This window comes from Phyllopteryx taeniolatus, chromosome 22 (genome assembly GCF_024500385.1).
Source record: "Phyllopteryx taeniolatus isolate TA_2022b chromosome 22, UOR_Ptae_1.2, whole genome shotgun sequence".
Lineage (NCBI taxonomy): Eukaryota > Metazoa > Chordata > Actinopteri > Syngnathiformes > Syngnathidae > Phyllopteryx > Phyllopteryx taeniolatus.
This window is the reverse complement of record NC_084523.1, coordinates 8,230,625-8,241,932: the sequence shown is the minus strand read 5'-3', so window position 1 is coordinate 8,241,932 and position 11,308 is coordinate 8,230,625. Positions and strand designations below refer to the sequence as shown.

General features: G+C 46.4%; 2 protein-coding genes across 3 annotated transcripts; one reads left to right on the top strand and one right to left on the bottom strand.

Annotated features, from left to right (window-relative positions):
- The first annotated feature begins 10 nt into the window (after nt 1-10).
- On the top strand, nt 11-1,920 carry washc3 (WASH complex subunit 3). 2 transcript variants are annotated; one of them, XM_061761682.1, is made up of 7 exons: nt 11-212; nt 400-498; nt 616-651; nt 717-854; nt 926-1,036; nt 1,239-1,303; nt 1,384-1,920. In XM_061761682.1, exons 1-7 carry the CDS (start codon nt 162-164, stop codon nt 1,475-1,477), a joined length of 594 nt encoding a protein of 197 aa, XP_061617666.1. In that variant the 5' UTR covers nt 11-161; the 3' UTR covers nt 1,478-1,920. The 2 variants fall into 2 exon arrangements, with proteins under 2 accessions (XP_061617666.1, XP_061617665.1); XM_061761681.1 differs by having other exon boundaries at nt 586-651.
- A 312-nt stretch (nt 1,921-2,232) lies between these two features.
- Nucleotides 2,233-10,923, bottom strand: apaf1 (apoptotic peptidase activating factor 1). Its single transcript, XM_061761627.1, has 27 exons — nt 10,753-10,923; nt 9,980-10,161; nt 9,750-9,912; nt 9,452-9,649; nt 9,175-9,364; nt 8,990-9,102; nt 8,782-8,913; nt 8,445-8,683; nt 7,661-7,828; nt 7,427-7,558; nt 7,252-7,365; nt 7,001-7,185; nt 6,800-6,926; nt 6,498-6,623; nt 6,274-6,414; nt 5,877-6,002; nt 5,633-5,779; nt 5,435-5,563; nt 4,681-4,806; nt 4,474-4,602; nt 4,275-4,400; nt 4,049-4,174; nt 3,844-3,969; nt 3,649-3,774; nt 3,453-3,578; nt 3,198-3,344; nt 2,233-3,130 (listed from the first exon to the last, which is right to left on the bottom strand). Exons 2-27 carry the CDS (start codon nt 10,121-10,123, stop codon nt 2,984-2,986), a joined length of 3,753 nt encoding a protein of 1,250 aa, XP_061617611.1. The 5' UTR covers nt 10,124-10,161; nt 10,753-10,923; the 3' UTR covers nt 2,233-2,983.
- Nucleotides 10,924-11,308: the final 385 nt, after the last annotated feature.

The following is an 11,308-nucleotide window of genomic DNA, read 5'->3' as shown; positions in this document are numbered from 1 at the left end:
TGCCATCGCCTCGCGAGGTCACGCGATACTACATTTTATAGTCACATGAAACAGTCAACAGTTAACGTTATTGTGCACATCATCTGTACATTTCCTTCATCATATAAAGCAGAATAAATGTAATTTGCACTCAGATAAGTGAAGTGTATCTAGTAAAAGTCATGGACGAGGACGGACTTCCGATTGTGGGCTCTGGAGTCGATCTCACGAAGGTATTGTCAAGCTAGCCAGGAAATGAATGTAAATAGAATGCATGTCAAAGACAGTTGACTGTGTTTTTTTTTGTAAAGCAACTTTTGACAACGCGGCAACTATTTGGCTATTTTTTTCAATTCCAATCCAGAGTCAACATTTGACCCCTTGTGTGCTTTTGTTACATTGTTTATTTTCCTGCTTTAGGTCCCTGGCATTCAGCAGAGAAGAATTGTTGCTTTTCTCAACCAGTTCATCGTCCACACGGTTCGCTTCCTCAACAACTTTTCCACAGTGTGTGAAGAGGTTTGTCCTTTTTATAATCACACTTAAAATCTCCTCCTTTTAAAAAAAAAAAAAAAAAAAAAAACTCAATGGATTTTCCCCCTATAGAAACTTGCCAACATATCCCTCCGCATCCAGCAGATCGAGACCACGCTGTGTATCCTGGAAGCCAAGGTTGGTTCTTTGTCTTTTTCACGTCACAACTCCTCCATGATGGAATCTCTCCCACCTGCGAGCAGCTGTCCTCCATCCCCGGACTGGAGGACGTCACGGTAGACGCAGTCGAACGTCCCCAAAGCGTTCGGACCAACGGGACCGGCGCTCCTGCTCCAAGTCAGACAGACGATCCACCGGCTGTGACGCTTCCCTCTCTGGAGGTACAACACCCACCTTACTATGCTGTTAACAAGCATGTCTCCTTTATGAACGATGATCTGCTCTATTTTAGCCTCCTCACAGTCCTCCAGACGACACGACGACGCCCAAAGCGGAGGAGGCGAATGTCATGACGGTGGCCAAGGATCCGCGCTATGCCAGATATCTGAAGATGGTTCATGTGGTGAGCAAGCACCAACTTGTCTTAATCATGAGGACATGTACGTGTACACCCCTCACATTTTTCTAAGTACTTTATTCTCTTTTCATGGGATAACACATGAAATATGACACTTTGCTCCAATGTAAAGTAGTCAGCGTACAGCTTGTTTAACAGTGTAAATTTACTGTCTCAGACCTCACCCTTCTGTTGTTGTTGTTGGCAGGGCGTTCCCGTCATGGCCATCCGGAATAAAATGAGCATGGAAGGTTTGGACCCGGACTTGCTCGAGTGAGTTTTTTTCAAATGTCCTCCTTTTTAGTTTTGTTGTGTTTTCCCGCTTTAACATGACACTTTCCTGCTGGTGGCAGCAAACCGAACACCACCGTGCCAGACGCGGGAGGAAAAAACGGCGAGGCCGACGACATGGACGCTTCGGACAGCGAATCGTCCTTCAGCGACTGACGTCTCGACCGATGCGATCGGGGGTGTGCTGGTCATCCATTGAAGTGGTCTGCCTGGGAGAGGGCTAGCAGCCTCAAATGAGGAGAAATGGCCAAGTGCACTCGCTCTGGATAAAGCATTGCGTGGTTATTCCACACTTAAAATGTTCAATGAGGACGTTGTAGTTCTCAGTGTTGAAATCCCAGCTACTAACATTTAACTCGATATTTTATGCTAAATCGGGGTCCATGTTCAAACACATGATTTATTTTATGTAATAACATAATAGCATAAATTGTCCATCGGTTTGAATGTGATCAAAATGGATGGATGGAATATGTAGTTAATTATGGGATGTTTTGATGTGAACAATTGTGGTACTTGAAGACTTCTGTTTGAACTGTTGACATGAGCAACCATTTCTGGGGTTAATTATTAGTGAACGAATAAATGATGCGATTCCATGTTTGAAGTTCTTTAGTTGGACGGTAAACATGTCACACATACAACTGCCACCAGAGGCCAAAAAAAAACCCCAAAAAAACAACTAACCAGTTGTTTTTGAAAATAGCTCACAAATGGTTGGTCACTCCTGGCCCCAGCCGTTGCTTCCAAGCTAGCTAGACAAGTCGAAGGTTGAAAACTACGTGCTTGAACAAAAAGTGAAACTTGTGCGTCGTGGTTTTATTTGTAGGTAACCGCTCCCTTTGGCGTTCTTAAATGTAACGTTTGACACAATTGAGCTCCTTATTGGGAAAAATGACACATCAAGCACATTGCCTGTCAAGTTTGTTTTATAAGGACAATTTTAGCTCAGCAAATGACAATCCATGTATTCATTTGAATGGCTCATAAAGTGCAGTACTTACAGTATTGATAGATCCTCGTGATAACAAAATCTGTTGATTCTTGGCGACATTAAAGCACCGATCAGAAGAGCACACTGGAAATAACATGACTCAGATGTACAAAATGCATTCCTATTAATATTCACATACTTTTCCATCTTCAACTAAATAATTGAAAGATCACAACAAGAGGCAACAACTATTAATGTATTACAGGAAAGATTGTCAAGTATAGGCTCAGTTGAGAAACATGCTGATTAAAAAAGAGATTGAACTATGTCTAAAAATGTCTTTGAGCAAGTGGAAATGTTTTGGTTTTGTAGAAAAGATGTAGAACAACAAATATCAAAGGCTTTCAAAAGACGACAAAACGGACAATTTTTAACAACGCGCTCGGCGCACGCAATAAAGCTGCTGTACTCGGGCGGAAAATAATCTCATAATTAAACAACTATAAAACCATGACGGACATCACAGCATTGATTAATGCACTTGACAAGGTTGTTGCGGCTCAGAGGAAACTTATAAAATGTTGATTGCAAAGAGCGTGAGCGGTCTTAAGTATTATTCATAATCAGGAACCTGATCGAAGTAAACATCTCGAAGCACCTCGTCTGCTCTTCTGTGAGCAGCAATTTTTCAGCTGGTGACGGCGGTCGTTCTGCGAGGAAAAAGGTGGTCACGCCACCCTCTGCAGGACGTAGAGGATGCCGACGTTGTCGATGGTGACGAACGTGGAGAAGTCGGGCGACACGTGGGTCTTCTTCAGTGCGCCTCCTGTCGGGTAGAAGGTCTGCAGGGCTTCGCCTTTGTCCACGTCCCACCACTGGACGAGGACACGATGAGAGAGAAGGTTTAAAGCGTAAAGAGTGTGTAGCGATATTTTTACATACCTTGATGTAGCCGCCGGTGGAGACCAGCAGGTAGTCGTCTGGGGAGAAGTGCAGATCGGTCACCCAGCCTCCGTGCAGCGAGTCCAGGCCGTCCTTTCCGTCTCGCGAGCAAACCTTCAGCAAGGAGCCTTCTGTGACACTCCACAGCTGGCAAAGTCAAAAATAAAACATTAATAACACCTTTTTCGCTATTTATTACTGTACATTCTGTGGTCAAGCTTAGGGATGTTTGAGGGGCTGGAGGGCTGAACGTACCCGGATCTCGCCACCGTCGTCCCCCGTCGCCAGCCGTCGCCCGTCCCAGGAGAAGCGGCAACTCCGGACGCAGTCTTGGTGGCCGCGGAGTTTGTGGACGAGCTGCCACGACTCACTGTGCCACACCTTGAAGCCCACAACAAAGATCCATTCAGCAAAAGCACTGAAGAATAGAGCGTGGCGTTACGGCTCGGACCTTTGCGGTCTTGTCAGCAGAGGCGGTGGCGAAGTGATGCCCATCCGGGGAGACGTGACAAGACAAAATGGCTCCCCGGTGAGCCTCGATGTCCTGCAGCTCCTCTCCGCTCTCCAACTGCCACACCTGAGAAAGCGAAAGAGTCGCAGGGGCTACGTTTCACCGCAAGATAAGGCTCGTTTTATGACTCTTTACCTTGACGGTGCCGTCAAAGGACCAGGTCAGCAGTCGTGTTTCAGCGGGCGACAGCACAGAGAAGCATCGGACCTGCTCCTTGTGGCCTCGCAGCGTGAGACACTCAGACGACTGCCACTTCCACACCTGCACGCAGCGCAAAATACATCAGCAATCTATAGGCGCACTGAGGAAGACAACGGGAGGGGGGGGGGCGGCAGCCCACATTGATGGTGGCGTCCTCGGATGACGTGATGAGCGCTTGGCCGGCGTGGACGAACTGGCAGTGGAGCACCGTCCTGGTGTGTCCCTGCAGGGTGGCGAGAACCTTCCCAGAGGGGATGGCCAGAATCTGCACACGCAAGGAATATCGACAATCGAATAAGATGCTCATATTCATTCCGCTGACCTGTCGAAGTTACGCAACAAGGGCAAAATATGCAGTTCGATACCTGCACGGTGCCATCCTCCGTGCCAAAAGCCACAGCCGAGGGCTTCCTGCACAAGCATGTGCATCGGATCCGCGACGCCATCTCCTCGGACTGAAACAGCAGCGAACCCGCTCTGCCAGCGCGAACCTCCGTCGCACACAATACAGCGAATCAACCCGTCAATCAATTGTCTTCCGCTTCCACGTTGCCGCCAGCTCACCTGCAGTCTGTTGCAGTTGTCTGCGGCCGAAACCATCAGTTCTCCATCTTCTCCTGGATTGAAGAACGCATCAGAGTCTCTTTTCAGGCGCACGGCTGAGGTGGTGTGCACCTTATTTGTCTCCCAGAGCTGCAAGGGGGGAAAAAAGATAGATTTTTCATAGTTTTCTCACAGTCAAATCTAACTAAGTGGTTGAGTGCGTCTCACCCTGACGGTCTGGTCGTCGGAACAAGAGAGAAGCTGCGAGCCGTCGGTCGAGAACTGGACTTGCTGGACCCAACTCAGGTGGCCGCTGCAGTCGGCCATCTTCTTTTTGTCCTCCAGGTCCCACAGCTGGAAGAGACGCGAAGTTCACGGGATCGCCGTTTAAATCTTTCATCATGAGAGTCGGAAACATGGGGGGCAAAGTATGGCCCGTGGGCCACTCACGGCCTGGTCCGGTCTTTAATACGAACTACAAAGCATTTACATTTTCAAGAGTCCTGTCATATTTTATTTTTTCTCATTTAACTGTTTTTTTTTTCTAAAACTGATTGATTAAAAGTCAATCATTCTTTATTATCTCGTTAAATTGTTGAATTATTCTCACAAAGAAATCCAAAATATTTGTAATCATAATATTATTTTAAATAATTGAACGAATAAATGAAAATAATGTTGTTTTTTTTTGCTAATTCAACTTTTTATTTGGAAAATTGAACAGGTTGTACATGTTTTGATATGTTGACAAGCACACAACAACAGATTATTTTATTATTCAAATAAAAAATACACGGTCATTTAAAATTGATCTTATTTTATAATTGGTCATTAATTATGCCGAATTAATTGTATATGATACAGTTTTATAATGCGAATGAATTATTACTTTATGATAGTTATACAATATTTAATATAGCATTTTTTTTATAACCTGATCTACGTTTGCCCACCCCTGGTCTAAAAAAAAGATGTCTCTCACCTCCACCGCATAGTTGGAGAAGGCTATGGCCAGCAGGTTGCTGGCGGGACACACGTGACAGTACTGCACCATGCTCAGACGACCCGTTCGGATCTCAAACAGCATCTGTGACGTCTCCACGTCCATCACCTGGCGCAAAACCAACACTTTAGCAAACAACGCCCTCACAAAATATACACCGATTCGACACCCACTCACCAACACGGCACTCCTGACTGCGCACACCACCCGCTTGCCGTCGCCCGTCCACGTGCTGCACTTGACCGGAACCTCCTCGCCGGCGTCTGCGCACCACTCCCACACGTTGATGGTCTTCCACTCGTTGGCGGAAGACACCTCGAAGAGCTGCAGTAGGACAGATACAGGGTACATTCCATTTAGCTGGGAAGCTTTTTGACATTTTTCAATTGTAAGTTGAGTGCCAGGAATTCTTAACGGTCACCTTAACAGTGCCGTCGTTGGAGGAGGTGGACAGATAAGCGTCGTTGGGGGAGAAACAGCAGTGGTTGACTGGCTCAAAGTGCCCGAACATGGTGTTCTGTGAGGAGGGTTTGTTCAGGTTCCACAGCTGAAACAACACATGTGGACAGATGACAACAATACTCACAGGCATATATTCTTTATACTCAAAATCTCTAAATTGCGATTGGCCGGCACGAGTAAAGGTTTTGCACAACCGCGACCCTAATGAGGATACACGGGACACAGATAATGGATGCATGGCTGGATTATACTGCCCCCAGGTGGCCAAGGTGGACACACCCGAAGGAGCATCACCATGTCCACTGAACTGAAGCAGAACAGATGTCAAATTAATTTCAATAGCACCGGTGATTTACCTTGACGTTCAAGAACTTGTCATTGGAGCAGGTGGCCAGCAGGAGGCGCAGTGGCGTGTTGGTGAATTGGCAGTGGTTGACCTGCTCCTCGTGCTCCTCCTCGAAGACCCTCAGCAGCATGCCACGCTCCGCGTTCCACACCTGAGAAGACACGCGGACAGTCCCAAAAATATGTGTGGGGAAAACGCAGAAGAGTTATAATGTCAATTACAACTTAGCGTTACCTTTACTTTCCTGTCACTGGAGCAGGTTGCTAGGAGACGGTCGTCGGGGGAGAAGGCGCAACAGAGAACCTCGTCATCGTGGGCTTGGATCTCTGACAGCTTCTCGCCGGACGTGCTCCGAAACACCTGGAAACATCGGCAGTGACTTTTAAATTGAAAGTGAGACAGGACAGCCCCCCCCAAAAAAAAGCGGTTTGATTTTACCTGGAAGCTATTTTAATTTGTGGGAAATTGCATCATATATTTCCTTTTTAGAAACTCCAGCGTATATTTTTTTATTTCAGACACTTGGAATTGCATACCTTGAGCGTCTTGCCGGCTCCGCAGGAGGCGATCTTGGACCCATCGTGCGAGAAGCAGGCGGCGTAAACTGAGCCCTGGTGGGGGTGGATCACCAGCCGGGAGAGACTCTCCACGCTGCTCTTATTTCTGGACATGGAGACAAAAATGAATCCAAATCCCTCCCCAAAAATCTGAACGAGGCTTTCGCGAGGCTTGCTTACAGCCAATCAAGGTAGAGTTTCCCGCTACTGGCCCGTTCCCGCGCCTGCTGCAGAGCCTGCCTGTAGACTTCCGAGGTCTGAGGCTGCGACAGAGCCAGCTGGACCACGTCGGGGAAGGGCCACTGCTCCAGCTGGTGGCCGTTGAGGGACAAAAACTCCTGGAAGTGACTGCGTACGTCGCTGTTCTGCGAGGACCAAAACTCCTCAGACTCCGAAGCAATCCTTCACGCTACATTCTGCACTTTGCCTACCTTTTTGTCCAGAATGGGTCCATATTCCACAAAGTCATTGATCAGATGAGCGGGACCCAGTATCTGGGCCTTGTGGGCGACCCAGTCCAGAGAGAACATGAGGGAGTAGAGCTCCTGGGAAGACAACAGCGCCGTCAGGAATATGGACTCCACTGCCTGACTGTTTGTGCGCTACCTGGGAGAGGTTGGCTTTGGCCATATGGTAGGTCAAGAACCGGATCCAGTAGAGGCACTCGTCGTCTCCGGATTTGGGCGGAGCTTCGCTGTAGTGCTGCTGGTACTGACGCACCACCTTGGTGTGAAGGTTCTGCAACACAAGCACACACACACACACGTCACTAAAATGCAACTTTAATTGAATTAAAAAAAACATTTTATTTTTTTATTTTTTTTTTAGAGCATTACGGACCTCGAGTTGGGCGCGGTTCTGCTCGACCAAGAAGTCCAGCTGGAGGTCGTGGAGGTAGTAGAGCAGCGGCCTGCTGTGACTGTCCATAAACAGCAGAGACTTGTTGACAAACTCCTCCAGGATGTCCTCCACCTCCTCGGGCTCGAGATCCCACAGGACGGACAACACCTGAAGAACCAGCGCCAGAACAAGGTGTCATTTGGATCGGTGTAGGCACATCAATAGGCCTGGTAATGCGATACAAAAAACTGAAACTGTATCTTGACAATAACATATTTGTCCACCAGGTGGCACTTCTCATTTGGATCATTTTAAAAGACAGACTGGAAAAATATGAATATAAAATATTTCTACAGCTGATTTTGAAGTTTTTTTTCTTAATGTGCTTTAAAAATAAATAAATAAATAAGTTATTTTATTTTTAAAATGAGGACCGTTGACTTTTTAACAGTACTAAACAGAGATTAGACACAGGGTTTTTTTTTTTAAGGCTAGCTATGTTTACTTGTTTTAAGAAATCTTACCAATTCATAAAGTAAAACAAAGATAAACACAAAAAATCTTTGTCAAATTTTCCTCTTCAATTGGCAGATAATTCTGCTTAAATTAAGTAATATATTCCTCATTTAATTATTACTTTACTTGCTTTATAAGGCTCATATTTGTAGTGTACATACACAACGGTGTGAGTTCATGTACGAAATGAAATTGTCTGGGTGACCCCAAACCTTTGAACAGTTGTATGTGTATATATGTAAAGAACATTTGAAACAACTCGATTCACCTTGGCAGGAATTTTGATGTCCCGTTCGAGCACGGCGAGGTCCCGGTACATCTCGCGGTGCTCGTCGGGCAGCACCTCGATGCTGGCCGCCATGGCCTGGTCCAGCGCGTCGTAGTCGTACGACGACGACCTGCGTATGCGCTTGAACTGCTTCTGCTGCAGCTGCCGCAGGTAGTAGCGCCAACGGTCAGGCTTGTCTTTGAGCAGCGCGCCGATCAGGGAGACCACCAGGGGGGAGCCTGGAGCGGACCAAACGTGATTAAATATTAGAAAAGCAAGGATTTTATTCAATTTTTTTTTCCCACATTTACGAGTGAGGATTGAGATCGCAACGCACCTTTACATTCTCTCACAATGCTCCGAGCTTCCTCGGGCAGACCTTCAGGAGTTTTTCTAGTGTACAGTGCGAGAATCTCCAGTGCTTTGTGGTCATCCAGACCGCTCTCAACCTCAACTTCATATTTAGCACCTGAAAAGCAGTTTGATGGTTTGGTTTTCATCTAGAACTTGGCGCACAGCGGTTGGGAATCAACTGAATCACTTACCGCTGACTGAGTCGGTGAGGCTTCTATTCCTGGTGGTCAGAAGTATGCGACAGTGGATATCAAATGATTTTAGGACCGTGCTGTCCCAGATGTCATCAAGAATCAGCAGAGATCTGCAGACCGACAAGCAGACTTCAATTCTCAAGGAAAACTATCAAATCTGATCATATGCGGCAGTTATTAACCTGGGATATCTGCGCAACACGAGGAAGCGCAGACGTTCCTTGGCCTCGTCCAGGGAGGTGGGAGCCCGCTGGAGGGGCTGGGAGTCCAGGCTCTGCTCCAAACGGAAGCACAGCGCTTGGATCTTCACCAGCAGGTCGGCTTTGTCCAGCTGGCCGATGGACAGCCAGTGGACGCCTCCTGGGAAGCAGTCTGTAGAAAAGAAAGACGGGAAAAAAAAGAGTGTATCGCAACCAAATCATTGGGTGTAGAAACAAATTCAATCCGGAGATGAATCACCTTCAATGAGTCCTTGGTCCCGGACAGCTTCCGCCGCCAGCACGGATTTTCCCGAGCCGGCCATGCCGAATACCGTGACCCACCCTGGTTCCTCCCGGAGACGGTAGAGCTTCTCCCGGATCCGGTTGATCAGCTCGGGTCGGCTGACAAAAACCACTGGCCTCTGAGGGACACCGCCTTCACTAAGAACTATTTGGACTGATCGAAAAAGAAGGAACGGTCACAAGAGGACGGACGGGAACCATTATGTCACAATTCCAAGATTCCGACTTTGAAACTTTGCAACCCTAATCCTCACTGTCAGAACTCTTTGGTGATGCACCAGGAAGCTCGCCCTGAAGCAAACTGGCCAAGTCGTTGTACGCCTCCTTGACCAGAGCATTGTAGAAGGAAATAAAAGCATTGTTGTCCTTCTTGAGCAGCAGTTCCAGTAGCGCCGTCGCCTGATCTTTCCTGCTAGGCTGCAGAAAGACATACGATCAGCACATACTTCAGTTGCGGGAAAACATATTTTTAACTTCCGCCGACCCGGCTGCTGATCCTCTCCTCCTCCTCGCCGCTCAGCACGCCGTCGCTGACCATGTGATCCATCAGGTAGGCGGGCTTGATGTCCTGTTCCAGGTTGCGGCGAAAGCGAAGCAGGCAGCTCCGCGCGCCTTCGTCCAACACCATCGCCGACCATGCAGCAAAGCGTCGAACCAATGGAGATACTGCAACAGAGACGCTCACGTTGACATATTTTTATCAGTGTGGTGAGGCTAAAACACCATCAGAAGCGGCCACCTACATTTACCACCTAAAGTCAAATATTTCTTCCATGAAATTGTATTCATTTATTCCCAAAAGTCTATTTGCGTCTTTTTTTTTTTTTTTTGGAAGGTCATATATCATGGTTTGGTTCCTGTCAGGTTTTATGTAACGTTACTGGAACCGATTTTGACCATTTTAAGTCAATGTAAGTGTATAGTTTTTGGGAGCTAGACAATTAATAAACTTTGACATATCCAGGATAGGTTAGCTCAATCAATTTGTCTCCAAACAGTAAATATCACAATGAATGAGAAAATACCCAAAGTACCCAACATGAAACAAAACTAGCGCTAACCTTCCCAAAAAAATTCCAAATGACGTTTCCAGCAAATATGAAGTTGACATGAAATTTGTCATTTCAAAAAAAAAAAAAATCCTCATCGTTGATTTTACAGCCCAGAACGTTAGCGAGACTCTTCCTGCATGTCGAGACAAGTTCGCCCAGCACATGTGCTGAGAAACAAAGAAAGTAATCGCAGGAGGATACTTACGAATGTCTTATTTTCTCTACCGGGGAGGATATTTGTCAAACTGAGTATAACCTTAATTTATAGTCACAAAATAAGGTAAGAAGTGAGCAAATAACTTGTTTTTAGAAGCCTCACGCCCAATTCTTGACAGCCTGCTTCCTGGTTGACAATAACAACTAGCCCGGCAGGAGGCGACCAATAGTGTTCCAGCGTTAAACCACGTGACACGTGAGGTCTTCCGTGCTTCTTGTTTGTAACTGGGCAGACTGTTGATGCCTTTAAGGACTTGTTTGCTGGAGAAAAAAAAAGAGATTTCTTTACTAAATAAGTTAAAACCTCATCGAAGGAATTATATGTTCTCAATTATTAACAGCGTACACCAATAAAAGCAGAAAAAATATCCCGATGTACAATTGTCTTTCACAGAATGTGATTATTTTAAAAATGTGTATTTTATTTCTTGTCATGACGGACGACAATTAAACGTACCAATGCTGCCAAGAGACAGGTATGAGGTCATTTGTTTATCTCACACATTTGCAGTGATTATGCAATATAAATTTCCCTAAATGCAGAT

What these genes read in the sequence shown, in the direction of transcription:
- washc3 (XM_061761681.1), top strand. Translation starts at nt 162, where the DNA reads ATGGACGAGGACGGACTTCCGATTGTGGGCTCTGGAGTCGATCTCACG. An exon ending in ATCTGAAGATGGTTCATGTG is followed by an intron (nt 1,037 to 1,238) that starts GTGAGCAAGCAC and finishes TGTTGTTGGCAG; the next exon opens with GGCGTTCCCGTCATGGCCAT. An exon ending in TTGGACCCGGACTTGCTCGA is followed by an intron (nt 1,304 to 1,383) that starts GTGAGTTTTTTT and finishes TGCTGGTGGCAG; the next exon opens with CAAACCGAACACCACCGTGC.
- apaf1 (XM_061761627.1), bottom strand. Translation starts at nt 10,123, where the DNA reads ATGGTGTTGGACGAAGGCGCGCGGAGCTGCCTGCTTCGCTTTCGCCGC. An exon ending in CAGTCAGGAGTGCCGTGTTG is followed by an intron (nt 5,564 to 5,632) that starts GTGAGTGGGTGT and finishes GTTTTGCGCCAG; the next exon opens with GTGATGGACGTGGAGACGTC. An exon ending in CCGACGACCAGACCGTCAGG is followed by an intron (nt 4,603 to 4,680) that starts GTGAGACGCACT and finishes CCCCCCTTGCAG; the next exon opens with CTCTGGGAGACAAATAAGGT.